General features: G+C 44.3%; 2 protein-coding genes across 15 annotated transcripts in view; one reads left to right on the top strand and one right to left on the bottom strand.

The window, feature by feature from the left end:
- Positions 1 to 515: 515 nt before the first annotated feature.
- Positions 516 to 26053, bottom strand: LOC309840575 (uncharacterized protein). 10 transcript variants are annotated; one of them, XR_014298666.1, is made up of 4 exons: positions 25760 to 26053; positions 19440 to 19498; positions 18751 to 18893; positions 15478 to 15803 (listed from the first exon to the last, which is right to left on the bottom strand). XR_014298666.1 is itself a non-coding variant. In XM_082682776.1 (3 exons), the coding sequence occupies exons 1-3, from the start codon at positions 26031 to 26033 to the stop codon at positions 1636 to 1638; spliced, it is 402 nt and encodes a 133-aa protein (XP_082538902.1). In that variant the 5' UTR covers positions 26034 to 26053; the 3' UTR covers positions 516 to 1635. The 10 variants fall into 10 exon arrangements, 8 of the variants coding, with proteins under 8 accessions (XP_082538902.1, XP_082538906.1, XP_082538901.1 ...); XM_082682776.1 differs by lacking the exons at positions 15478 to 15803; positions 18751 to 18893 and adding an exon at positions 516 to 1704; XM_082682780.1 differs by lacking the exons at positions 15478 to 15803; positions 18751 to 18893 and adding an exon at positions 8023 to 8505.
- A 143-nt stretch (positions 26054 to 26196) lies between these two features.
- SLC35F2 (solute carrier family 35 member F2) overlaps positions 26197 to 27888 on the top strand; it is a 50264-nt gene continuing 48572 nt past the window's right edge. The window contains exon 1 of one of the 5 annotated variants that reach the window (XM_082682764.1): positions 26197 to 26685. In XM_082682764.1, the coding sequence (XP_082538890.1) occupies positions 26576 to 26685 (110 nt within the window). In that variant the 5' untranslated portion in view covers positions 26197 to 26575. Of the gene's footprint in view, positions 26686 to 26938; positions 27053 to 27888 lie in introns of those variants that run through there. The other 4 variants (XM_082682763.1, XM_082682761.1, XM_082682760.1 and 1 more) reach the window with 4 other exon arrangements.

The raw sequence follows: 27888 nt of genomic DNA, 5'->3' as shown, positions 1-27888 counted from the left end.
TCACTGCTATTACCACCAGCATTTTGCTCTTCTCTTCAAATATACCTCCCGCCACCTCCACAATACACTTTTAAGAGCTGGAAGAGACCTTACAAATTATCCAGTCTTGGAGCACCTGGGGGGCTCAGTCGGTTAAGCGTTTGCCTTCGGCTCAGGTCATGATCTCAGGGTTCTGGGATCGAGCCTCGAGTCCGGCTCTCTGCCCAGCAGGGAGTCTTGCTTCTCCCTCTCCTTCTCCCTCTCCCCCTGCTTGCACCCCCCCCCCCAAATAAATAAGTAGCATCTTTTTTTTTTTTTATTTTTTTTTTTTAAGATTTTATTTATTAATTTGACAGAGAGAAATCACAAGTAGACGGAGAGGCAGCCAGAGAGAGAGAGACGGGGAAGCAGGCTCCCTGCTGAGCAGAGAGCCCGACGCGGGACCCGATCCCAGGACCCTGAGATCATGACCTGAGCCGAAGGCAGCAGCTTAACCCACTGAGCCACCCAGGCGCCCAAGTAGCATCTTTTAAAACAAAACAAAAACAATATATCAAAACAATATATCAAAACAAACAAAAACAATATATCGTGGCAGTTTCACCTTCATCCCCTGTGCAACAGAGAACATATCCCAAAATGTCTTCAGACCAAGATACAAAAATTTCATGAGATACCCCCAAACTGGTTATTCAACTCACATGCCCCTGTCTGTGTAGAGAGTGTTAAGTCAGGGACTGCTGGTGAGGAGAGATGAGTTTTGGAGGGAGCTGCTGGGTTCTGGGAGTTCCTCCTCCCTTCCCCAAGGATGCATGCCCGCTCCTCCTCTCAAGTCCAGGGGAAGTCCCTCAACAGGACAACTCACAGAGCTCAACACGTGCCCCCAGGGGGTTGGGAACATGTTTTGAGGACACCTGATTAATCTGAAGAGGGAAGCCCGTGCTGGCTCTCTTCTCGCGGAGGAGAGAAGGAGAGGTTGCCGATGTGATGGGACTAACCTCCATTCTCCTTCGTTGGGGCAAAGGACGAGTGGTGTTTTCTATGGCCCAGAAGCAGAGCGTGCATGTGGAAGAGCCAGCATGGGAAGGTCTCAGAGTCCCTCTGCTGGGACTCCCTGGGAGGGGTCTGGCTACACCCAAGCGGTGCCTACAAAAAAGTCACATTTCAGTTTGCACAGGTGCTAATTTAGGTCACAGGCCGCGGGGACGTGTGGTCTGTCAGAACCCCGTCTTCTCACTGTAACAGCTCCCCACTCCTTCCAAAAAAACCCAGGTTGCACAACCCCAGATCTCGATCCTTGAATGTCTGTTGCCTGCAATCCTCCCGGGGCCAGAGAGACAACAGAAATCAGCCCAGCTGTTTCTAAGCAGAAAAGTATTTAATGCAGGAAAGAATTCAGGAAAGAATATAATTGCTGCGAGGGTCTGGAGCGGGGCAGGCTCTGGATGGGGCCCCAGGGATGACTCCAAGGACAAGACTGGCTCCTGGACTGCTGCTGTAGGTGTCTGAGCACGATGCTGGAGGGTTATGGGGGGCGGCGGGGTCAGGAAGCCACGCTACAGCTGTGTCTCCAGGAACAGGAGTCCGATGGCTCCCAGGCCATTTGCACCGGCTACGGTCCCAGCAGCAAAAAAAGATGCCATGTACGGTGTACCCTCATTCCCCACTCCACTCAGTCCTGAATTCAAGTCCAGATGCATGCATGTGATTCATAAAACAGAGGTCCTTAAGAGAATTGGATGAAAGTGGTTTTAAGCTTTCCAGCCTCTAAAAAACACCCCAAAACCAAAAACAAACAAACAAAATACCCCACAGAAGTCAGGCAGGTTAGAATAATACATGAGCCAATCCATTGCAACCACCACACTTTATCTCTGTCTCCACAGACTTTTGGATTTGGTGGGTCCCATTCTCCAGCAGCTTCCCAAAAAAGGATGCAGAGCAAGGAATTTTTTTTGGAGAAATTTCGTGTCTGAAATGTTTTTATTTTACCCTCGTATTTACTTAGTAGCTTGCCTTAAAGTTTTATGGTCGGAAATCATTTTCCATCAGAATTCTGAAGACACATTGGCTCTGTCACCCAGATTCCAGTGTTGTGCTTGAGAAACCCTAAACATTTTTATTCTTAACCATTTGTGTGGAAACAACTGTTTTTATAAAATTAATTATAAAATTATAAACATTTATAAAATGTTGCACTGATGCAACTTTCTCTTTTGCTGTGGGTTCTTTCATTATGGATTCTCTTGTTTGTCAACATGAGGATTTTTTTTTTTATCTGTTTGATTTGAGAATTTCCTTTATCTTCACTTCTTCATGCTCTTCCTGAAATGTCTGAAACTTGGATGTAAAATCTTTTGGATCTATCTCCTGATTTTCTTCTTATTATCTCCCACTTTCACTCTCTTTGTGTCTTGGTTTTCCCTTCTTACTAGATTTCCTGAACTTTATCTTTTACTCTTAACAGTGAATTTATTTTTCACTGGGCTTGAACTCACAACCCTGAGATCAAGACCTCAGCTGAGATCAAAAGTCGGCTGTTTAACTGATTGAGCCACCCAGGAGCTCCTTTCCTGTTGAATTTAAAATTTTTGCTATTGTCCTTTAATTTCCAAGAAGTTTTTGTTTTTGTTGATGCCTTCTGGTTATTTTCTCTTTACACCATACTGTTTTTGTTTTACGGATACATTTTCTCTCTGGTAAAATTATTATTTTCAATGTTTTGTTTTGTTTTTTAGACATGGCTTAATCAGATGCACCCAAAGTTTTATTTTGGTCCTGGCATTGTCTGCTTCTTCTTACCTCATTTTATTTTATCTAGTAGTTTATTTTGGCCTCTGACTTTCCACACTAGGTTTCAGCTTCCTTACTTCTTCTAAGTGAATTACCAAGGGTTCAACTACTTTTATCTTCCAGAGCGTGGTTGACACTCTTGTCTTGTCTTCTCTTCTTTTTGTCCTGATGGGTTTAAGTCTTCCTTTTTATGTTGATTCTTTTTTTTTCTTTTAAAGATTTTATTTATTTATTTATTTATTTATTTATTTGAGAGACAGCGAATATGAGAGAGATCACAGAGGGAGAGGGAGAGGAAGAGGTAGACTCCACACTGAGCGGAGAGCTGGATGTGGGGCTTGATCCCAGGGCCCAGGGATGGTGACCTGAGCTGAAGGCAGATGCCTAGTGACTGAGCCACCCTGAAGCCCTCTTTTTTGGTTAGTCTATCACTCCCCGAGGTTTTGGAAATGAACAAGGATAAACAGATGTTCAACATGCTATATCTTATTTATTTATTGTTCAATACTCTGTGTTTTAAAAAATGACTTTGATGTGTGAGGAACAAAGATCCAAAGAGTGAGGCACTCTGACCGAGGTCCAAACAGTGGCTAGTGGGAAAGACAAGCTAGTCCGTAGTTTCTCTGACTTCAAGGCTAAGCTTATCATCAGTTTCTGCTTCACCATTCCGTCCCTCCTACCACCAGCACTTATAACCACCCGCTATTTTTCCTGTATCATTAGTTCACTCATTCATTTACTTTCCAAACCCATCTTCCATGTTGTATATATGCCATAGCTAGAACATGCCTGGCATGGAGTAAGGAGTCAGTATTTAATTATTGAATAAATTAATGAAAATGTAGGTGACCTAGACCTTAGATTTCCCCTCACTTAGGATTGTGCTTTGAAGGAAGACAAAGTCTTCCCCAGGTGATGGTTGATGACAGGATTTCAGACATTTTGACTTGGGGTTTGGGAAGATAACATCTAAGCTTCTCTGTTAAAAGGCAGAAAACAGGGTGACTGGAAGCATAAAATTTGAAGACAGAGATAGGTTTCTTGGGTTCAAATCCCAATTATCTTGTAATTGGCATAGTCACTTTCCCCTTTCCAAAAAGTAAGCAAATTTGAGTTTTAAAGCCCCAGATCACTGTATTTTTTCAATTTCTTCTCCCTCCTGCCTTATAATTGTTCTCCCCTTTCAGAGTTGCATGGTGTCTGCTTTTGAAGAAAGGAGGCATTTCTTTCTCTGTCTGCATGGCTAAGTGCTAACTATATTGTAGAACTTGTGTGAGTCCTCTCGCCTACAGGCTAGAAAAGTCATTCATTATTGTCTTGGTATTTTTCCCTAAATCTTTAGAGTATGCTCACTGTAGTGCTTAACAATGCTTTGGCTTTTTATTAACCCTGGGCATAAATTCTGACCTTTAGTGCTTTTGGCTAAAGACCACAGGAAGATAGTATTGCAAGTAATTAGATTTTACTTCTAGTCCTTTTTTCTAATTGGTCCATTACTTCTTGGTAACTTAATACAGCTAAGGATAAAATCCTTTCAGATTACTGAATAACCCCTTTTTTTAGGTCTTATAGAAATTATTATTGAGTTAAGGTTTTATTCTGGGAAATATCAGACTATGGCAGAACTCCTATAACGTTTCCTAAAAGGTTACATAGACTAAAAATCTGTCCTGTTTGATCCCTTTTGGCCTCCAAGTATTTGAGAATGTTTTCCTAAAACAGTGAGGTGGGTGAGGCCTTTCCTTCTGCTGTTGCATCTAGGATACACACGGAGGCAGTGCAGTCTGATGGATAGATCCCAGGTTGCAGCCTGGCTTTCCCTGCAGAGATCCGGGCGTTGACCAGTAGTATGGTTATGCTCACTGGCATAGGTTATCACATCTATACGTTTGTATGTCCATATGTAAAAGCATGTTTCTCTAATTAACAGAAGGATATTGTACATTTGGAAGGGCTACATCCGTTTGATAGTAATGGATATTAAGAGATCACTTCTGAGTGGCAGACATATTTTTTACCACCTCACTATTCCTCTCCATCTGGATGTCTTAAGAAGAACTCCAAACACAAGAGATCCAATGTAAAATTCATTCTTTCCCACTTCAGACTTGCTCCTCTCCCAAGAGTCATCAAGAGGAAAAAGCCATCTTTTGTGCAGTGGCCTTAGTCAGAAGCCAGGAGTTAGCCTAGGGTCCCCCCGGCCCCTTCACCCATGACGTCCTATTGGGTCTATTCGTAGATTCTACTTTGTAATGTTTCCTCACTCTGTTCCTGCCGTCCTGCCCTTAGTGTTGGCTCCTGTTACTTTTGCCCAGGCTATTACAGTTTCTGCCCCCTCCTGTCCGTCACACCCATTAATGTCCCCCTGAGCATAACATTCCCATGGTTCCTGGTGTCACAACTCTTCAGGAGGCATCAGGCTCTTGAAGGCATGTTCTTGATGACCTTTCTGACCTTGTCTTTGACCACATCTCCCCGAGCCAGCCACACGTTGTCTGTCCGTAATTCTCCTTTTTGCCTGCAACATTCTATTTGTCGGCCAGACCCCTACTGTTTAAGAAGCTGCCTTTTTCATCTCAGTAAAATCATTCCTGAGTCCCTGTTACCCTCTCCGTGCTGTGTCTTGCCTCTTGTACCAAGAACCTCCTTTCTACTTCTGTGGAAACTCCTTTTCAACTCCGTCTGGAGACGTGATCCACGTCTGTTGAAAAGCCCACACTGTGAAGTCAGCAAATCTGGTTTGAATGTATTATTTATTAACTGTGTGACATTGAGCCATTTATATGGCCTCTCTAGGTCTCAGTTTCTCATTCTTGAAGATGGGGGTAAGAATAATATGGTAAGTCCATAATAACAAAAAATAATAATAAGCATTATTGTTACTGCATCATTTTACTTTTTTTTTTTTTTAAAGATTTTATTTATTTATTTGACAGACAGAGATCACAAGCAGGCAGAGAGGCAAGCAGAGAGAGAGGAGGAAGCAGGCTCCCCGCTGAGCAGAGAGCCCGGTACGGGGCTCGATCCCAGGACCCTGGGATCATGACCTGAGTCGAAGGCAGAGGCTTCAACCCATTGAGCCACCCAGGCACCCCTCATTTTACTTTATTTTAATGGTGATTAATATGTCTGGTTTCCTGCATTGCCCGTGAGCACGTGAAGTCAGAATGTCCGTAACTAATTATTAAGCAATATTAACTAAGCACTTATCACTTCCTATGTGTATAATTCACTCATCCACTCATGTAATCCTCTTAATGTTCTGTCTGGATCTCAGTTTGCCTGACTCCCAAGTCCATACTATGTTACCAAACACTTTCCTGGCTTTAATATCAACCTCTTTAAGTTCTTCCAATAATTCAGCAGTTCCATAAAAATTCATGAAAGTATTCTCATTCTTGTATACCAGGTAATTATTTCTAAATGTTACTTTGTTGCTTGACATAATGTAGAAATGGGATCAACCTAGTTAGAATTCAAGGATTCATCGGTGAGGAGGTTTGAGAAACATCTATAAAGTGTTATTGAATAATTAGGATTTAAGCATATATTTGAATATATTTGCCTTTGTCCATGTGACCACATGATTCTAAAACAATCAATCAAATACATTAATCCTATTAACTCCATCAACTTATTTAAAAAACCTAATTAGTTAATTGATTCAGGTAGCTAGCATAGAGGATTTATTTCCCCATAGATAATAGATAATTATTATGGATAGTTTCATCATATCCTTCTAGAAATTTTGTATTCATTAGTAGCTCAAATATTTGTATACAAATACTTTATTAGCCTTCATCTCATGTAAATGAGCAAGACGCATTTAACCTGAAAACACCTCAGTCTTTATCTCTCTTGATACGTTAGAACTTCCATTGGCGGAATTCGTGAAATAGAGTTTGGGTTGGTATCATTCTTGCTTTTTCATTATTCTTTTGTAAATTTTCAATATCTCTTATCTGTCTGAACAATACTGAGGGATAAACTTCTAAAATAATAATCATAATCATCACTCGTATTACAGATTTCCATTCCTGCACGGACACCCGTGGTGTCTCTCAGTCAGATGGGGGCCCCAAAGGTGGGGTGACGAGCGGGTGGCAGCAGGTGGGGTTGGCAGTGAAAGGACTCGTGGGAGGCCGAACAAGGAGAGAGAATTTTGTTGAATAGAGCGCAGGGGAGTGGCAGGCAGGGCCGCAGAGGTGAGGCTGTCTGCCGGGAGGTAGTGGGTGGGAGGGGGTGCTTTTAAAGAGGGAAGGTGAGCAGGTGAGGCCGCATAGGGGATTCTCCCTTTTTTGGTCACTGTGCCTGGTTGTCAGTAGCCCGTGTTCTCAGGTGGGTCCCCTGATGGGCCTGTCCCTAGTCAGCCAGGGGGTGGCTGTGGCCTTTTCTATATTCCATTGCTCAGGCCTGTTTGCCTAAAAGCGGCTTCTGCTACATCCATCAAATGTTCTGGCTTCCACAAAGGCCTCCCTTCCTCTCTCCCCCAAGCGAGGGCACTTGCTAGGCTCATTCTGTGTTTCTCTACCCATATTTTCCTCAGGGAATTTCGTTTTGCTTCATCATTCAGCTGCCATGGCTCGACCAGAGTTCCAGTTCTTTCTCTAGCATGTTCTTTCCCATGTATCTTAAACAGGTCCAGACATGACCCCCAGCAAACAGAGCTGCCCAGGAAACTTGAAAATCAAACCCATTCTCTTCATCATGAACTGTTGATTTCTCTCTCTCTGTCAACACGAGTCCTTTCTTGGGCTTTCTCTCACCTCTTCTTCCTTGCCAATCGCCAACTTCTGTCAGTTCTGCAGATGCCTCCTTTGAAGGTTCCTTCCTTCTTTTGTATTTCTAGCACCCTGCTACCATCCGGGTGGCAATAATTACCTTGTGATGGGTCTTCCCTGCGTTCAACCCCATCTTTCTAATGTGTTCCACAGGAGCAAGCTTCTTAATACTCAGACTGCTCAAAGGGCCTCTTACTGTCTGTCTGTCCAATGAAACTGAAACCACTTGACCTCAGTTCAAGGCCCTTCCCGGTATGGTTCCAACCTGTGCTTCTTTCCTCCTCTTCTGTTTTGGACCCGGAAGAACCCTCTTTTGGAAGGCTCTTTGTTTATTATTTCATGGTTATACATAATACTCCACTTTGTACTTTGATTCCAAATGCTGTCTTACTCACCACCTTATCCAAGGTCCTAACTGTAATGGAAAGCTCAGAGAAAGAGCCTTCCTTCCTTCTTTCCTTTCTTCTTCTTCTTCTTCTTTTTTTTTTTTTTGGAAGTTTTTTCTGATTGAGCCTGGTGCTGTCTCACCTAATTTTGAATCCCATTAGAATTTATGACACTTGACATTTAGTGCCTCACTTTGTCCATTAACTTTTATTTTACACCCTTTATTTCCTTCATATATCGCCAATTTCTTGATGCCAAGGACACATATACACAATAATACATATATTAATGTCTTGAGCCCAAGGACCATATATACATGAAACCAAAACCTGGGACATATAGTCTGTGAAAACAGGACAGTACTTATGGGGAGACAGTACTGTGATTTGAATTTAGAGTGCATGGGATTTGTGGAAAATCCACCCAAATTCCAAATTTTATAAGTCCCTTTTGTTGACACATTGAAGTTTTGTTTTCTAACCGACGGATTTTGCAGGATGGCCAAGGCAATGTTGTTTGGCATAGAGGAATTGGAAGTTGAACGGCTTTTTCCATTTTATTTTATCTGATTTAATGAGAAAACAAGTAAATCAAAGCATGGAAATCAAATATGTTAAACCTCAGAATATTCTCCACTGATTCATTTTGACAAGAGTTTAAATTATTCAGCTATTCTGAATTTATTTGATTTTAAATTATTTATAACAACACTGTAGTGCATTAATAAATGTCCTGAAGAGTGTTTTGTAAAAGTCGGTAGCATCTCAGAAATAATTTCACAATAACTCTGCCATTTAATTTTTGCTGACAAGTGGGTCGAGCCTGCGGGGATAATTGGAAGGACCATTAGGGCACAGTGTTTTTGTAATTGATACAGATGGCACTCTAGTTATCCTTTTGATTCTTTGTGCTACTATAGTTTTTCGATACTTTTCAAAACTGTCAGCTGTTCAATAGGACTTTTAGTTCATTCTTGGGCTTAAAATATCATCTTTTTATGTACTCAATACTATATGCCCAAATTTCCCAAGTGCTTACCTACTTACTTTTTAACAGCAGCACTTCTAAATGATGTTCCATTACAACCTAAATGTCCTAACCTCTTCTGTTTCTGCTGCTGCTTGGAAATTTTTCAAAAGTGCATCAGTATCTGGACAATAATGCAATAACCTCCCACGGCGATGTTACGTGGAACAGCTCTAGGTAATGAACCCAGTTTCCTCGTGCATCATTCCCTGTCATTATTTTCCCTTGACATTTTCCATAAAGCCTCCTTATTTATTTCTCAGCGAGAATGTGATTAGCATAAACAGGACTAGAGGAAGGTGTTCCCCAAGGTTTGTTGCCTTTGAAAGCAAAACCAGGAAGAATGAGTGTATTAATTATCTAACTCCTGCCGTGTAATGCCACCCACAGGACCCTCCACTTTAAGACATGTATTTCTTTCTTTCTTTCTTTAAAAAATATTTTATTTATTTATTTGACAGAGATCATAAGTAGGCAGAGAAGTAGGCAGAGAGAGAGGAGGAAGCAGGCTCCCTGCTGAGCAGAGCCCGATGCGGGACTCCATCTCAGGACCCTGAGATCATGACCTGAGTGGAAGGCAGAGGCTTTAACCCACTGAGCCACCCAGGTGACCCTAAGACATGAATTTCTAATAAACACTGTGCTTAGGTTGGAAACCTAGTGCTGGTAAATAGCCCAGAAAATTAAAACCTTCAGCACTATCCAAGACAAAGAGACATTACATCTCACAGATAGAAATATTCCGGTTACTAGAGAGATGAAATCATATCTTGTAAGTATTTCAGGAAGCATCTCTAACTGTTAAGTGTATTTTTTTTTTAAATTGAAAATAGCTCGGTTGTTACAAGATGTGTGTGGTCAAGATTTGAAAGGTGGAGGTGAGGGAGAGACTATCTGTGTTACTTATGCTGTTGGGTGCGGCTGGTAAAGACCTTGGGGTTTTTCTGCGACAGCGATCCAGCGTCCAGTTGCTTGCTCTTAGCAGATCGAGGGTCACTATCCTTACTGGGATGAATGATCTTGATGATCATCAAGGAGAAATAGGGTTCCTGCTATACAAGGGGACAAAGACAGGGTATTTTTGGAATTGAGGGAACCTGCTGGTTTGCCTCTCCTGTGACAAGCCAGTGATAAAAGTTAGTGGAAAACTACCCTCCTAATGCAGGCAGGGACTTCTCGGAAATACATGGGAACAAATAAACTCGTTCTCCAGTGGCCTCGACTGCGCCTCAGGTGCTGTCCTTCCTTTTACACGCGCCAGCTCCGTTGGTTCTCCCGGCACAGATACGTGTTGACACTTTCCCGACTGCTTGCAGATGACCACACCGAGGCACAGGGAAATGAAGTAACTGGACCAAGGTCACAGAGTGAATGAGTGGCAGCTCTGGGCTTCGCCTCCGGATGACAGTTCCCGACCACGCTCTCGGCGACCGCATTTTATTGCATTCTTTGCTGGGACCATCCTGCCAGGTCAGACCCAAGTCAGCTGCACCTGAGAGCAAAGGGAGCACCGAGTGAGGAATGAACAAGGAAATTCTTGATATTGGCTGCAGTTCTGTGACCCATAATAGAAATGAGACCTCTTGTCACAACCCAGATTTGTTTCCTTTTTGGGTTCTGTGTGGTAGCAGACCCCCCTTTGCTGCTACTGCCTCTGGTTCAGGGGCCGTTAGGGGCAATGATCTCCCTGTGGACCACCCCTTGGCATGCTGACAGCATGTCGCTTCAGGTGTTTCTGTTTTCTCTGCCGTTGTGAGTGTGCCCCAGACAAGGAAGCGTTAGTGGCCCGGGCAGCTCTCCGTTATGGGAGTTTGGGGTGGGGTTGTTGGATACATTCTGACCTCTGACCTTGAGAGGTCACCTCTGAGTTGTGTTTAATCTGTTCCCCAGAGAAGCCCTGGGGGGCTTGGCGGCACTTGTCCACAGCGGTGACCGGCTCATAACGATGCCTCGTTGGCTTTCCCCTTTCCTGTCTCGCTCCTCCCAGTCTCCAGTTCCTCCTTCAGGAGACCACCTCCCAAATAAGTAAGTGCAGCAAGCCTTTGACTCAGGTTAACAGGTATACACCTGAACCACTTCCCTTCATCCTTTTCTTCTTTGTTTCCCTCGAATTTATACAGGGTGTGTGGCTGGCTGTTAGCCTCAGAATTCAGCCGCTGTTACAGAACGTGGACTGTGGCTGGACGAGAAGGGGAATGAACAGCACGCAGAGATGGAGGGCGTGATTCTTTAGAATCTGGACGTATCCTCCCTGTGAGAGGTTTTGGTGTGTCTTTATACCACGAAGGATAATTGCATCGTGTGAGACCAGAATGGGTTGTTTCGTTGCCATTGTGTGGAAGGCTCAGCATTGGTACAAGTGCACATAGACATTGAGTAACCAAAGGCTGAATTTGGGGGGAACATAATTCATAACTCAGCCTCCATTCCCGAGGCTTCCTACTTTGCCTTCCTAGACTTCAGAGTCTGCAAAGTTACAGACTGGTCTTCCCTGGTATTTAGGGTTATTGTTAAGATAGTTTCCACACATTAGATATATCAGTTATGGTTTAAGGTGGAAGTGAGGTGAAGGCATCTGTCTGCCGTCATGTACAGTCATGGGGTGTTTTTTTTCTTCAGTGTCCAACCTCCAGCTGTGCTGATAGCAAGAGGCAAGGCGTGGGGTATGTGCTAGGCATGAGGGAACCCTCAAGCACCATGTGCAGCAGCGGGGACTTCCTGATTCCTTAGCTTCCATGGTAGGTTCTGGAGAAAGCCCCTGTTTCTCCATCTTCCTGGTTGTAGCAGAGCCTGGGGCTCCTCTGCTGGGCTGGTTCTGGGTTCTTCCTAGACGTCATGGCCTGAGACCAGACTAGAGTCTGCTTCTCTATGCATTCCAGACATTTTTTGGTAAGCACCTAATTCCAATTCCCCAATTTATATCCTTTTATGTTTAAAAAAGGAGTTCCTAGATGCTGTTTTCTGCATTTGAAACCCTGAGTGAAAAGATTAGAATAAGACATGTCTCTTGGGGCACCTGGGTGGCTCAGTCGGTTAAGCATCTGACTCTTGACTTGGGCTGAGGTCATGATGATCTCGGGGTCGTGAGATCAAGCCTGGAGTCCGGCTCCAGGCTCAGCAGGGAGTCTGTTTGTCCCTCTGCCTCTGCTCCTCTCCCTGCTTGCACATGCTCTCTCTTCCTCTCTAATAAATAAATAAGTAAAATTAAAAAAAAGAAAAGACATGTCTCTGTGCTGTATCATCTTTGGGTTATGACTGGGTCAAGCTCCTGGATCCGCAGACCCAAGGGGCTAGCCCTCAACTACTCTTGCCTCATCGGGGTGACGGCCTCTGTGAGAGCCAGTCTGAGTTAGCTCCCTTCACCGTTTCTGTTCTCAACTAAAGCAAAAGCTCTTTTCAAGAACGTTAGATCGGGAGGCACAAAAAGATAACCTCAGCACCCTTATTTTACTTAAAAATTTTTTTGTACTATATTTTTTTGTTTTTTTCTTTTCTTTTCTTTTTTTTTTAAAGATTTTATTATTTATTTATTTATTTATTTATTTATTTATTTTTTTAAAGATTTTATTTATTTATCAGAGAGAGAGAGGGGGGGAGAGAGCGAGCACAGGCAGACAGAATGGCAGGCAGAGGCAGAGGGAGAAGCAGGCTCCCCGCTGAGCAAGGTGCCTGATGCGGGACTCGATCCCAGGACGCTGGGATCATGACCTGAGCCGAAGGCAGCTGCTTAACCAACTGAGCCACCCAGGCGTCCCGATTTTATTATTTATTTGACAGAGAGAGTGTGCACACAAGCAGGGAAGCAGCAGAGGGAGAGGGAGAAGCAGACTTCCCGCTGAGCAGGAATCCGGTCATGGGGCTTGATCCCAGGACCCTGGGATCATGACCTGAGCTGAGGGCAGTTGCTTAACCCACTAAGCCACTCTGGTGCCCCTGATTTCCTTTTTATTTACTTTATAAATTGGGTATCACTTAGAGTAAGATGCAGGTTAACAGTGTAGCTCCATAAAGTTTTTCCATGTATATACCTTATGTAACCACTCCCCAGATTAAGATACAAAACGGTTTTTCACAGCCCAGAAGGTTCCTTCATGTTCTCTCCTTAGTTGATACCTCCCCACAGGGCGTTTCCCAGGGCTTTCGTTACAGATTGCCACAAAAAAGTGGCTCGCACAACAGAAATTTATTGTCTCTGAGTTCTGGAGGCTTGAAGTCCAAAATCGAGGTATCAGTTATACTGGTTCCTTCTGGAGGCTCTTGGGGAGAAGCTGTTGTAGACTGTCTCCCAGCTCCTGCTGGCTGCCGGTGTCCTCAGAGCTCCCTGTTCTGCCGCCGCCTCACTGAGCTCTGCCTCCTCATCACACGGCCTTCTCCATGCACATCCGTCTGTCTCTGTGTCCAAATTTTCCATCTTAAATGACACCCATCATTGAGGTAGGGCCCACGCTAATTGACCATGACCCTGTCCTACTTATTAGATCTTCAAAGATCCTATTTCCAATAAGGTCACATTCATAGGCACAGGAAATAGGACTTCAACCTATCTCTTTGGGAAACTCAATTCAACCCCTAACACCAGAAGTAGCCACTATTCTGATTCCTGTCACAATAGATTACATTCTTGGGCTTCTTGAAATTCACATAAATGGAAGCCCAGAGTAGTTCTGGACTTTTTCACTCTATATACTTCTTTAGATTCATCCCATGTTGTTTCACACATCAGTACATTGTGTTTTTTCCAATGCAGCATACTATTACAATGTCGAGATTTCTTGTCCTACTGGTGTGAAAAATCTATAAACTCGGTGTCAGAAGAGTTCTGTGGGAAAAACCAGATTTGAGTAATCCACAAACTAGAAAACAACCAAATGTGCATGAAACCCATTGCTGAGTTGGAAGGAAAGGCGCACCTCTGCATTGGCCTCCAAACTCAGAGACCCTGGGAACTAAGAATGTGTTAAAGCCCATTTTTGCCCTGAAGGTTGCTGAGAAACCCTGAAGGTTTAAATTAAAGTTCCGGGCATGCTTAGGGTGAGGGCCTGCTAATAAACCTCTGAATGAAGGTGGAAGCTCCAAGAACTACCCCATCTGGTCTACCTCTTCATTCTTCAACGTGGTGTGACAGAGAACCTTGGGCACCAAAGGAGAAGAAATCCTTTGGGTCCCCCACATAGAAGTAACTCAACTTTGAGAGCAGTCAACTCCAATCTAGATATTAACATATTCACAAATAATATTTCTTCTTTTTTCTTTTTAAAAAAATTAAAAATTTTTTTATTAACATACATTATTAGCCCTGGGTGCAGGTCTGTGAATCGCCAGGTTAACACACTTTACAGCACTCACCATAGCACACACCCTCCCCAATGCCCATAACTCAACCACCCTCTCCCTCCCCACCTACCCCCAGCAACCTCCAGTTTGTTTTGTGAGATTAAAGAGTCTCTTATGGTTTGTCTCCCTCCCGATCCCATCTTGTTACATTTATGTCTTTCCTACCCCCCAAACCCCCCATGTTGCCTCTCAACTTCCTCATATCAGGGAGATCATATGATAATTGTCTTTCTCCGACAATTTTCGCTAAGCATAACACCCTCTAGTTCCATCCACATTGTCGCAAATGGCAAAATTTCATTTCTTTTGATGGCTGCATAGTATTCCATTGTATATATATACCACCTCTTCTTTATCCATTCATCTGTTGATGGACATCTAGGTTCTTTCCATAGTTTGGCTATTGTGGACATTGCTGCTATAAACATTCGGGTGCATGTGCCCCTTCAGATCACTACATTTGTATCTTTAGGGTAAATACCCAGTAGTGCGATTGCTGGGTCGTAGCGTAGCTCTATTTTCAACTTCTTGAGAACCTCCATGCTGTTTTCCAGAGTGGCTGCACCAGCTTGCATTCCCACCAACAATGTAGGAGGGTTCCCCTTTCTCCGCATCCTCGCCAGCATCTGTCCTTTCCTGACTTGTTAATTTTAGCCATTCTGACTGGTGTGAGGTGGTATCTCATTGTGGTTTTGGTTTATATTTCCCTGATGCTGAGTGATGTTCGGCACTTTTTCATGTGTCTGTTGACCATCTGGATGTCATTTTTGCAGAAATGTCTGTTCATATCCTCTACCCATTTCTTTCTTTTTTTTTTTTTTTTTAGATTTTATTTATTCATTTGACAGAGAGAGATCACAAGTAAGCAGAGAGGCAGGCAGAGAGAGAGGAAGGGAAGCAGGCTCCCTGCCGAGCAGAGAGCCCCATGCGGGACTCGATCCCAGGACCCCGAGATCACGACCCGAGCCGAAGGCAGCGGCTCAACCCACCGAGCCACCCAGGCGCCCCTTCTGCCCATATCTTGATTGGATTATTTGTTCTTTGGGTGTTGCATTTGATAAGTTCTTTATAGATTTTGGATACAAGCCCTTTATCTGATATGTCATTTGCAAATATCTTCTCCCATTCTGTCAGTTGTCCTTTGGTTTTGTTAACTGTTTCCTTTCCTGTGCAAAATCTTGATGAAGTCCCAATAGTTCATTTTTGCCCCTGCTTCCCTTGTCTTTGGCGATGTTTCTAGGAAGAAGTTGCTGCAGCTGAGGTCGAAGAGGTTGCTGCCTCACAGATAATATTTCAAAGAAAAGAACAGTTCAAGAGAAGTAAGGCATTGGGGTGCCTGGGTAGCTTAGCTGGCTAAGCAGTTGACTCCTGGTTTCAGCTCAGGTCATGACCTCAGGGTCAGGAGATGGAGTCCCACGTCAGGGTCTGCACGGAGCATGGAGTCTGCTTAGGATTCTTTCTCTCTCCCTCTGCCCCTGCCCTGCTCATGCTCACTCTCTCTCTCTAAATAAGAGAAGAGAGAAATAAGGTATTAACAGTAAGAAAAGATAGAAGCAAGGAACAGCAGAAGGCCTCTAAAAATTTCAACTTTTGAAATTTTAAGATAGAATATATATAAAATAACATTGTTTAAAGCAACAAGAGTGAAGCTTGAAAATATGAGGAAGAAACAAGTAAATCTGCAAAATAACCTCTAGAAATAATTGAAAAGAAAATCTCAAAATTGGTTTAATCACCATTAGACACAATTAAAAAGAGAATTAACATTATTGAGAATTAACATTATTGAAGGTAGAGTTGAAATAATTTTCCAGAATAAATTTAGAGAAAAAAAATATGGAAAATATAAAAGAAACTGAGAAATGCGAAGGAGAGAATAAGAATGGCTGATCTACGTCTGAAAGGAGTTCCCGGGGCACCTTGGTGGCTCAGTCAGTTGAGTGTCCAGCTCTTGATTTCTGCTGAGGTCATGATCTCAGGGTTCTGAGATTGAGCCCTCTTTTGGGAATCCACACTCTATGGGAAGTCTGCTTGAGATTCTTTCTCTCCCCTCCCCCATTCCTCTGCCCCAGTCTCATTCTCTCTCTAAAATAAATACATAAATAAAATCTTTAAAAAAAAAAAAGGCGTTCCAATAAATAAATAAATAAATAAAGTAGTTTCTGAAGAAGATAATAGACCAGAGAAAGGGCAATATGGATCTAATGGTTGAATATTTTCCCATGTATTGAAAGATATCTTCAAATCTGGGAAGCCCAACAAAGCCAAACAAATTCCAAACAATATATCAACATTGAGTCACATCACAGTGAAATGTACAACCTCAAAAAAAACCCAAAAAAACCAAAACACAAAAACCCAAGAAACAAAAGCCCAAACAACAACAACAACAAAAAAAACCCAAAACAAACCAAAACAGAAAAGATACTAAAAAGCCACGGGAAGGGACGCCTGGGTGGCTCAGTTGGTTAAGCAGCTGCCTTCGGCTCAGGTCATGATCCCAGAGTCCTTGGATCGAGTCCCACATCGGGCTCCTTGCTCGGCAGGGAGTCTGCTTCTCCCTCTGCCTCTGTCTGCCATTCTGTCTGCCTGTGTTCGCTCTCTCTCTCCCTCTCTCTCTCTGACAAATAAATTAAAAAAAAAAAAAAAAAGCCACAGGAAGAGTCTTGTCACCTACAAGGAAAAGGTAAATTGATGGTTGGCTGACTCAGATGCAACAGTGTAAAATATATTCCTGGCAAATTATATTCCAAATGATGAGAGAAAATATTCATCACTCTGAAGTTATATATCCACCAAAACTATCTTAAAAAATAAAGAAGGACGGTGCCTGGGTGGCTCAGTCAGTTAAGTATCTGACTCTTGGTTTTAGCTCAGGTCATGATCTCAGGGTCTTAGGATCAAGCCCCATGTTGGGTTCTGTACTAGCACAGTCTGCTTGTCCTTCTCCCTCTGCTCCTCCTTGCCCGCCCATAAATAAATAAAATCTAAACAATAACAACAAAAACAGCAACAACAAAACAAAGAAGAGGGATGCCTGGGTGGCTCCGTCAGCTAAGGGTCTGCCTTCTGCTCAGGTCATGATCCCAAGGTCCTGGGATGGAGTCCTGCCTTGGGCTTTCTGCTCAGAGTCTGCTTCTCCCTCTTCCTCTGCCCCTCCCCCACTGCTTGTGCTTTCTCTCTGTGTCTCTAATTAAAAAAAATTAAAAGAAAAAGAAGATACCATCAAGATACTTTCAGACAATCAAAAATAGAGAGACTTTACTATCAAAAGACACTCTAAAGGAAGTTCTAAGATGTAACTCAAGTGGAAAGAAAATAAATTCTTGATGGAAGATCTGGCTACATAATTTTGGGGTCTAAGTGCAAAGCCCTGAAAGTGCAGGGCTCCTTGTTAAAAAAATTATTAAAAATTTCAAGAGTAAGGAGTCAAGCATTGGGCCTTCTGAGCAGGAGGCTCCATGGGACTTTATAGGTTACACCATGAATTACACTCCATGAATCTGGTCCTAGATATGTCTAAATAATCAGTGACTGTATGAAACAATAATAAATTTATTTATGTTGTGTGGGGAAAAAAGGAAAAATTAAAGTACTAGACAACGAAACTTAGAGAAATTATTCTAGAATTCTTGTATTGTTTAGAAAAATGATTAACACTGATTAATTTCAAACTTTGTTAAGTTTGCATGTTAGAGAGGCATGTGAGTGGCTCAGTTGGTTAAGTGGCTGCCTTTGGCTCAAGTCATGGCCTCAGGGTCCTAGGATAGAGCCCCATGTCTGGCTCCCTGCTCAGCGGGGAGCCCATTTCCTGCTCTCCCTCTCCTGCCGCTGTGCCTACTTGTGTGCTCTCTCTCTCTCTCTATGTCAAATAAATAAATAAAATCTTTAAAAAAACGTTTGCATGTTAGAATAGCTAGGGCAACCCAAAAGAATAAACATAGTTATATAACTTATACATAAACATTTATCAACATATGAAGTTATATAACTTACAAATAAATAGGGAAAAAAATATAGCCAAACCAAAAGAAGGCAAGAAAGAGAAAAAAAAAAGTACCATTGAGTTAGACAAGTTGAAAACACATAGTAATTTGATATAAATAAATCTGAATATTCCATTAATCATTCTATGTGTAACTATATTAAACTCTGATGAAAAGACAAAGATCATCAGATCAAAAAACAAAACAAAGTCCAGCTATACACTAGTTCAAGCTACTCTACAGACACGTTACTGAAAGACAAAGAATTTCATCAGGGCCATGTTCGCAATGTCTTAAGGATTTCCTGGTAGACGTGTCAAGTAAGCAGTCAGACATGTGAATTTCCAGCTCAGGGGATTCCCACACCAGAGATAAAAAAAAAAAATGTGGGCATCGTCAGCCTCTGGGTAGTATTTGAAACCATGCAACCGGGCAATAGGAAATAGATATGGGTAGCGACAAACTTTAGGTTTCTTCTGAAGAGCCCCTCTCCCCTTTTTGGTTTTTTATTGTTGTTCAACTGCACATCTATTTCCTCTTCATTGACCCGTAAGTCCTTATTTCAGATGCTGGACGATCTGAGGGGAAAGGATTCAGGCAGTAGCATCTGGAAGAGGGGAAGAGAAGAGAAATCCTTCAGGACTGTGCAGAAAAGAGGAGTAATCCTGGAAAAATGTCATGTTTCAAGCTCTTCTCTCCTTGCAGAGATAATAGGGTCCTGTAGGGTTCCATGCAGATATTCTCTATTAAATTTTAGACCATTCGAGGGCAAGAGCCGAGCCCTCTTCATTATTAAACTTTCCCTGCCACCTACATTATTAAACTTTTCCTGCCATCATTTCCATGGCACCTACACCGACCTAGAACACCTGGTTAGAGCAGGTGTTCTAAAGTGTTTGTGGGGAGGGAAGAAAGGAAAGGTGGAAGAAAAGGGAAAAGCATTTTTCATGTCTCGAATATTGCTGATCATATCTAGAACTGCAGCCTGCACATACTTTGCATTCAACCAATACCTGCTCAATTGATTTACAATACTCCCTATCAAAAGATAATGGTTTTGATGTGAGTTCTCCAAAGTTGCCATCTAAGCATGCAGTATTATTGATTTACTCTGTTTAATGACAAATAATTCTGACATTTTCATTTTTGGTACCTTGTGTACTTCCAGCAATTCAGATCGAAGACAGCTTAACACCAAGATTCTTAGAACACCTGGGGAAGAGAAGGTAAGGAGGCTTAGCTAGAACAAGACAGGGTCTTGTGGGCCTCATGTGTAGTGGCAGTAGGATGCTAGAAAGTGGATCTTTTAAAATAAGGGTTTTTCCTCCAGCTTCATCCAGATGTAATTGACAAATAACATTGTGTCAGTTGGAAGTATACAGTATGATCCTCTGACATCCATATATATATATATATATATATATATATATATATATATGGTAAAGTGATTATCACATTAAGGTTAAATTAACTCACCCATTCCCTCACATGCGTTCTTCTTCTTCTTCTTCTTCTTCTTTTTTTTTTTTTTCATGAAAACATTTAAGGTCTGTTCTCTTAGCAAATTTCAAGTTTACAGTTCAGTGTGGCTAACTGTCCTCACCAGGATGTACATTGGATCCAAGATCTTATTCATCTTTTAACTGAAGGTTAGTACTCTGACTGACATCTCCCCATTTCTAGCTCCCAGCCCCTGGGAACCACCATTCTACTCTATTCTCTGGTTCACCTTTTTAAGGCTCTGCATATAAGTGAGGTCATGCAATATTTGTCTTTTTCTGACTTATTTCACTTAGCACAATGCCCTCAAGTTTCATCCATGTTGAGGCAAATGGCAGGATTTCCTTTGTTATGACTAAATAAACTCCCATTGTATTAAAATAAGGCTTTTTATGTAAGGGCTTTAAGAGGAAGTTAAATACAGACTGCATTTGTAAAGTTCCCATTTACTTTTCATGAAAAGGACATTAGTTCTGGATTCAAAGAGTCTATTTTTTCTTTTTTTTTTTTTTTAAGTAGCCTCCCCACCCAGCATGGAGGCCAAGGTGAGCTTGAACTCATGACCCTGAGATCAATACCTGAGCTGCGATCAAGAGTCAGATGCTTAACTGACTGAGCCACCAGGCACCCCTGGATTCAAAGAGTTTTAAACATTGATGTCTGTAGTTTGTTTGAAAATGTTTCTTCTTTTTGATCCTTTGTAGTTCATTACGAATATGGCATTTTTAGGGTTCAAATATGCCTCACAAAATGACATGATATAAAATCTTAAACACTGAGAACCACAATCTTATGTTATTGGATTGATGAGAATCAATATGGATGTGACCGTAACAGCTTTTATTAGACAGTCTGTTGTATTGGGTGCAATTTCAAAGTATGTTTATTTACAATTATTTGTACAAACAGGAAAAAGAAGATCTAGAGAACGAGGCTCATGTGTGTTTGTCAGTTACATTGGAGAAGCAGCCTGGGGAGACTGATGTCAGAATCAGTTACTATCCTGAAGAACAGGGGCAAGTCCCTTAATCTTTCTGAGCTTTCGCTTATTCACCTGAAAAAACAGGGCTAAAGAGCTGATAAGAGCTGGGAAGCCTAGCATTTCGGAAAGCATTTGTGGCCGACTCTGCTTTGCAAGGATGTTTGCAACGGTATCTCCCATCCCACAGGCTCTCCCTGCTGTGACTTCTCTGTGAAACGTCTCCCATAGACAGGTGGGTATTGTCTTTGTCTATTCGAGCTGCTTTAACAAGTTACCATAGACCATTTTCCTTAAACAACAAGCATTTATTTCTTTGTTCTGGAAGCTCTGAGTCTGAGAACCAGGTGCTAGCATGGTCAGGATCTGGGGAGAGCCCTCGTCTGGGTTGTAGGCTACTGACTGCTCACTGTATCCTCACGGAGGCAGCTCTATGGCCTCCGTTCAGGACCTAAATTACCTCCCAAAGACCCCACCTCCAGACACCACCACACTGGGGATTAGATTTCAACACACTCATTTGGGAGGGGCACATGCATTCAATCCAAAACAGGGATCCTTGCATCTAGATGGCCTTGTGATTATTATGAAGGTAATGCTATGTGACTTTTGATGCTAGGCCATAAATGGAGCTACTAAGACCAAAAAAAAAAAAAAAAAAAAAAAAAAAAAAATTTAAAAATAAATACATAAATAAAATAAAAAATAAGAAAATGAGGCTTTAACATTTGGAAACTGACCTGGCACTCACAGCTAGGCCATTTTTCATTTTTTCTTGTGTTGGACATAAACAATCTCATGGAGTATACCATCCTCAGACAAGATTACTCTGAGACCATGATAAAATGAGACAAGACAAGGTCAGTTCCTAATTTTATTGAAGCAGAAGCCAGGATCACTGCACCACCCACAAAATACTGACTCTCCTTCTCTCTTTGGTCAAAATGAGTGGCTGTTACTTCTTCACCAATTGGAGTTTTAGCCCCACCATACCTGGCCCTCCATATAGATAAGATATATTGATTGAGATACCAATCAGAATCTCATCCAGTCCCACAGCATTCAACCCAGAGCAAATCCTTGCTTCCTTACATTGTTCCTCAAATCATTCAACCAAAGCCCATCCTATAATAGGTTCTTTCTAACATCCTCTTACTGAGAAACTCAATGGTTCTCCCATGGGGTTTGTTCTCCCTTGATGCAAGGAGTAATAAATTCTACTTGTTTAACTACATGTATATTGTCAGTGGTCTTTGGCTGGAGGACATTAGCAATGTTTTGGCTTTTTTTCTCCTGGGACACTAGCTTGGGGGGTGGTTGACCAGTTGCCATATAAGCAGACTAATAACCCCAAAGTCACCAGGCTGGAAGGAAGTCCAAATTAGCCCACAACAAGAGACCCCATGGTCTAAGTGAAGAAAGAGAGAGGTGAGTCAGTCCCTCACTGCTCCAGCCTACCTAACACCCAACCACCCCCCAACACCGCCACCTTCCAGCTTCAACTATCTTTTGACTGCAAATGCATGGAAGACCTTGAACCAGATGGACTGGCCCAAACCTTCCTAAATTTCTGACTCACAGAAACCATAAGAGATAATAAAGGCATTATTGTATGAAGCCACTAAGGTTTTGGGTGATTTGATATATACAATAGATAACTGGAACAGAATTGAAAATGTCTGTGAAGTATCCGGCAGATAGTAGGTGCTCAATTAGTGGTAGCTGTTTTTTGGTACTTGTAAGAAGTAAGGCTATTATGTACAAAATCTCCCAACAACTAAATAATTATTTTTAGTGAATTTCCTTTGACAAAACCTTGTGGATCTATGCCCACAGATCCACTCAATATATGTTAATCCTGATACCAAAATAATATAGACTGATCACTGATCAATAATCTTTAGTTAGGGGATGAGCTCACTTTGGGGGCAAAGCTAGAGCCATCCTACTATTGCTTTTTGAGGCAGATCTTCAGTTTAGAAAATACGTATAACTTTGTCCTTAACTTCAGAATCCACATCAGTGGTTGACTCTATTTCCTGACCTCATTTTTCTGTGTGGGTGAGATGTTGAGCCTAATACGTTTTCAATTAGGATTAACATGACCTGTGGGAAAAAATGTCTTAGTTGAATATTTTTCAAGCTGCGGAAGTAGCATATGCCTACAGTAAGAACACAAAATGAAGATGTATAATGTAAGGACGTTTCTCTTCCCTTATCCCTCTCCGTCACGTCGCCTCCCATCACTCCCGTGACTTAAACAGGACCAGTAGCCTGGTATACACTCTTCTATACCTTCTTCTTCATATAAACAGAAGCAAAGGTAAATACATGCATATAGATGTGTATGTTACACATAAAGATACTTAGTTACTTAGTAGGTGGCGTTTACTAAAACAGAATCATGTTATACAACTATTCTGCAAGTCTGTAACTTGCTTCTTTCACCCAACAGTGTATCATGATCTCTACAAGTTAGTGTAGCTATTTGTTTCCTACTACTACTGTAACAAATCATTACCAGTCTAGTAGCTTCAAAAAGCAAAAGTTATTCTCTTACGGTTCTGGAGGTCAGAAGTTTGAAAGCAGTTTTATTGGGCTATAGATGAGGCTTTACTGGGCAGTGCTACTTCCTCCTTGAGGCTCTGAGCTTCTCATGGCTGTTGACTCCTTGGCTTTGAAAATGTGGTATATTTTCAAGGTGTATTTCCCCAATCTCTGCTTCTCTCAGTGTCACTTTCTCTCCCGCTGTAAATCTCTATGGGCTTTTCTCCTGTCACGACACGTGTGACTACGTTAAAGCCCACCAGATAAATCAGGATAATTTCCTCATCTCAAGATCTATCATTTAATCATATCTGCAAATCTCTTCCACTGTACTGTAAAGGCAGCTTTTAGGCAACAGGCTTGCTTGTGCAATGGAATGGAGAAAGGGCCCTTAGGCGGCTGAATGCACACAAGCCCACCTGAAAACATCTGTAAGCCCTAACTGACCAATGGCTTATTGACACGTGGACACAGTAACCAAACAAAGAAAATTCTGTAAGTTCCATTCCCATACATCCTCACCTTCCTCCTTTAAATACAGACCCACCCACTGGCTCCCGACAGTGTCTCCTTTGCTGTCTGACCTGTCATATGCTTCCTCCCAGCCCCCTTGCTGTGAATTCCAGAAACTTCTACCTTCTTTGTTTTGCTTCAGGTGACTCTTTTCACCGCAGGTACCGTGGGCCCCCTCCCTACATTTGGGGACCCCATCCGATTGGCAGAGACACCGTATATTTACAGGAATATTCTCATGTTCTAGAGATTAGGAACTGAATATTTTTTTTTGGGTGGGGGGTATTATTCAGCCTGCCCCAACATCTAAATCTACCTTTTAATCTCATATTTAGAACACACACTTTAATATAATAGAGACTATATCATATAAGCTGGAGTTTTGTTTTCTTGTCTGTATCCCTTAACTTCTTTCAGGTTACTTGTGTTGACATGTGTCCCATACTTTTCTCCATGCTCACGTACCTATAGACATATTGTCAAATAAAAAACAAATCTAGGGCGCCTGGCTGCCTAGATTGGTGGACATGAGACTCTTGATCTGAGGGTTGTGAGTTCAAGCCCCACATGGGGTGGGGAGATAACTTAAGTAAAATCTTTTTAAAAATCTGATTTAGGTAAGAAGAGACTATTGGAAAGAATTATTGTGAGAAGGAAGGGGAGGACTGGTGCAAAAGGGGAACAGGGACTCTTCCCTCCCGAGGAAAGAGTGGAATGGAAGCCTGGCTTAATTGAATTGTAGATCAGAGAATGTTTTGCCTATTTTTTTTTTTTAAGATTTCATTTATTTATTCGACAGAGAGACACAGCAGTGAGAGAGGGAGCACAAGCAGGGGAGTGGGAGAGGGAGAAGCAGGCCTCCTGTGGAGCAGGGAGCTTGACGTGGGGCTCAATCCCAGGCCCCTGGGCCTGAGATTATTTTACTTTGAGGAGACCAAGTTCTCAAGAGGGACCCATTAAGGATGGTTACAAGCTGGCTCAGGCTGAGGTGACTGAAAGTTCCCAGGCCTGGAGGAAGAAGAGGAATGTAGTCAGTTGAGTTAACAAGTATTTTGTTCTGAATGGTCAGTGGGGAAAAGTGGTTTAGCCATCATTTACGAGGCAGAGGACTGGAGCTTGGAGGGTCCGTGTCTGGCTTTGTCCTAGGTGAAAAAGAACAACTCTGGGTCTTTCTCTGAGTCACAGGGGAAGCCTGTTTCTTTGCAGCGTGCCTCTTCTAAGAATACCAAAGTAGGGGGGAATTCCTTTCTTTCTTTCTGAGAAAGCAAGGGGGTGGGGCAGGCAGTGGGAGGGGCAGAGAGAGGGAGAGAGAGAATCTTAGGTAGAAACCAGGAGCCCAGCAGGGGAGCCCAGTGTGGGGAGCCCCTTCTGGGGCTCTATCTCAGGACCCTGAGATCATGACCTGAGCCTAGATCAAGGGTGGGATGCTTAACCGGCTGAGCCACCCGGGTGGTTCCTAACCGCTACTGCCTTCCAGAAGCAAGGGCTCAGGTAGAATTCAACACTGTCAATATATAAGGTATAATGGGCTGTTTGGTTTAGAAAAATGAGATTACATTAAACATACTCCTCTATATCTTGCTTTTTTCACTCAAAAAGAGCTAGAGAAAATCCTCCCAAGTCTTGGCACAGCTCTTTTCCTTGCGATGCTGTTGTACCGTAATACTCCGTGGTCCCTCTCTTGGATGACCTTGTTCTCCACAATTAAAAAAATAATAATTTCATTTAAACTTTGGGGGTTCCTGTAGCTTCTGAACTTGGGGTCCCTAAAGCTTCATTCCATTCTTCAAAATCTATTTTCTTTCTTAGAACCTTCTCACGGAACTGCCAACTCGTTTGAATTTACCTTTATTTTGCTCCTTCTTCATACCCCTCCTCGGTCCTCCGCCCTGGCCCGGGGTGGGAGGTGGTTAGGTAGAGAAAGGGTCCCATACCTTCTCCCTGGTCTTCTGGGTCCTTCTGTGGGTGACGATCGGGAACTTTTCCACCGCAGGTGCTCGTCGCTCTTCCGCCCGCAGAGGCATCGCAAGGCGTGGCCGGGCGCCCGGGGGCCCTGGGTGCGCGCCCGCGGGTGGCGGCGAGCGCGGCGCGGGTACCTGCCGGCCGAGCCTGCACCCCGAGGGCCGCGCCGCGCACACCCTCACGAACGAGGCACCCAACGAAGGCGTGTCGCAAAAATCCCTGTGGGCGTTTACGCAGGTTTTGCATTGAAAAGAAGAGCCCCCAACGGAGCGTTTCAGTCCTTTTAGATGGAAGTGTCTTTTGTCAAAGAGAGGGAGGGCGGCGGGCGGGGGAGGCGTCAGCCCGCCGGGGAGGAGTCAGCGGCCCTTCCCGGTTAGCAAAGTTCGGGCGGTTGCAAAGTCACGGCTCCTTAGGTCGGGGCACGCGGCGTAGCCTCGCCTCACCTCGTGAGCCGCTTCTGAACAGGGACCCATAAAACCCCGAAACGCATGTGGGGTGTCACGCATCCCCGAGGCGCCAGTGCCCGGGCGGGGGAGCGCAGCGTCCCGTGTCCTCCGGCGCCCCGGGAGGGGCCAGGCTGTAGTCCGCGGCTGTCTGGTCCCGCCCCGGAGGCCTGAGGAGGGCGAGGGCTGGGCGGCCGCCGAGGCCCGAGGAGGGAGGCTCGCGAGCGAGCGAGCGGGCGCGGGCGCGCGGGCACGGGGCCGGGTCCCGCCGGCCGCCCAGGCGCCGCCCCCCCCGCCCGTCCTCCCCGCCCCGGCACGTCGGGGGGTTCCGGGCGCCGAGCCTGCATGGAGGCGGCCTCGCCGGCGGGACCCCGCGTCCCGCAGCCGTACGCGCCGGGAGCGGCGGGCGCGCTGGGGAGCCTGCTGCGTGGGCTCAAAGGCCAGCTCTTCACCTGGTGAGTGCGGGGGCGGCCGGCCGGGAAGCGGGGGGGCGGCCGCGCGGACTCCCGGGCCGGGTCCGGCGGCTCAGCACGTGCGGCGGGGACGTGGCGGCTCACCTGGCTTTGTGAGGCGCCGCGCGCTCTCCCGCCGCGGCGCCCTCTTGGAAATCGTGGGTATGTGTTCCAGACGATTCGGCGGACGTCGGCCGTGTCGGCGCGGTCAGGTGGGTCCTCGGCGCACCCCCGGTCCCCTTCTCCCCCTCGTCGCCGGCGACCGGGAGGGGACGAGCTCCCCGGGGATGCCCGGCAGGTGGGGGAGCCCGCGCCCGGCTTCCTGCCGCTGCCAGGCGGGTCCGGCAGGGCCCCGGTCCTCCACGGAGCGGTGAGTTAACCCGAATGAGGAATCTGGGTGAAGTTTTGTGGTCCCGCCCCGAGCTCGTCCGGAGCCTGCCTCCTCCCTGGCCCGAGGCGAGGTGACACAGCCTCCTCCGGGCCCGGGGGTGCAGGGCCCTGTGCTCGCCGGGAACAGCGAAGTGCTTCAGGGATTGGCGGCGACCCTGCTCGGGGAAAGCCTTTCTGTGGTCGCCGCGGGGCTTGCCTCCTGCAGACGCAGAGGACTTAGGACCTCAGTCACCAAAGCCTTGGGTATGGCGCAGTCGGTGCCTGGCCTGTTCATGCGGACACCATCAGGTGGTTTTGCCTACTTCGTGGGTGACACTGTCGTTACAGCCACTCTGGGGAAGAAACAAGCAAAGCTGGGCATTTTGCCCAAGATTTTGAGATGACCTGTAAGGGTGGTGCCCTCCAGCGCCCGTCAAGACTGTGATTTAGCTACTTCTGCCCACTGCCCCCCTCATGAAACAGGCACCCTCCCCCTCCCCCGCCCAGATTAACAAAGCAAATATCCCATTAAAGATTGTGAAAACTCATTTTCAGAACCAGGTCAGGAATGGTGTGCACGTTTTTGTTGCACAGATAAGAATAGTGGGAAATACATGAGTGTGCTTACAGGGCCAAGTCGGTCAAAATCGCCTGCGTCCTCCAGCTCTGTATGTCCTGATAAATGTCCACAGGTTCTCGGCTGGGAGGCAGCGACGGGTTTCATGGCTAAGGGCCCAGATTCTGGTCTCAGCTCCTGTTTGTGCCACTTATGAGCTGGGTGACCTTGGGCAAGTCACTTAACTTCTCTGTGCCCCATTAACTTCTCTGTGCCCCATT

The sequence above is a fragment of the Mustela nivalis genome, assembly GCF_964662115.1.
Source record: "Mustela nivalis genome assembly, chromosome: 9".
Classification (NCBI taxonomy): Eukaryota; Metazoa; Chordata; class Mammalia; order Carnivora; family Mustelidae; genus Mustela; species Mustela nivalis.
Note: the sequence above shows the minus strand (reverse complement) of the source record. Positions and strands in the feature narration are given on the sequence as shown.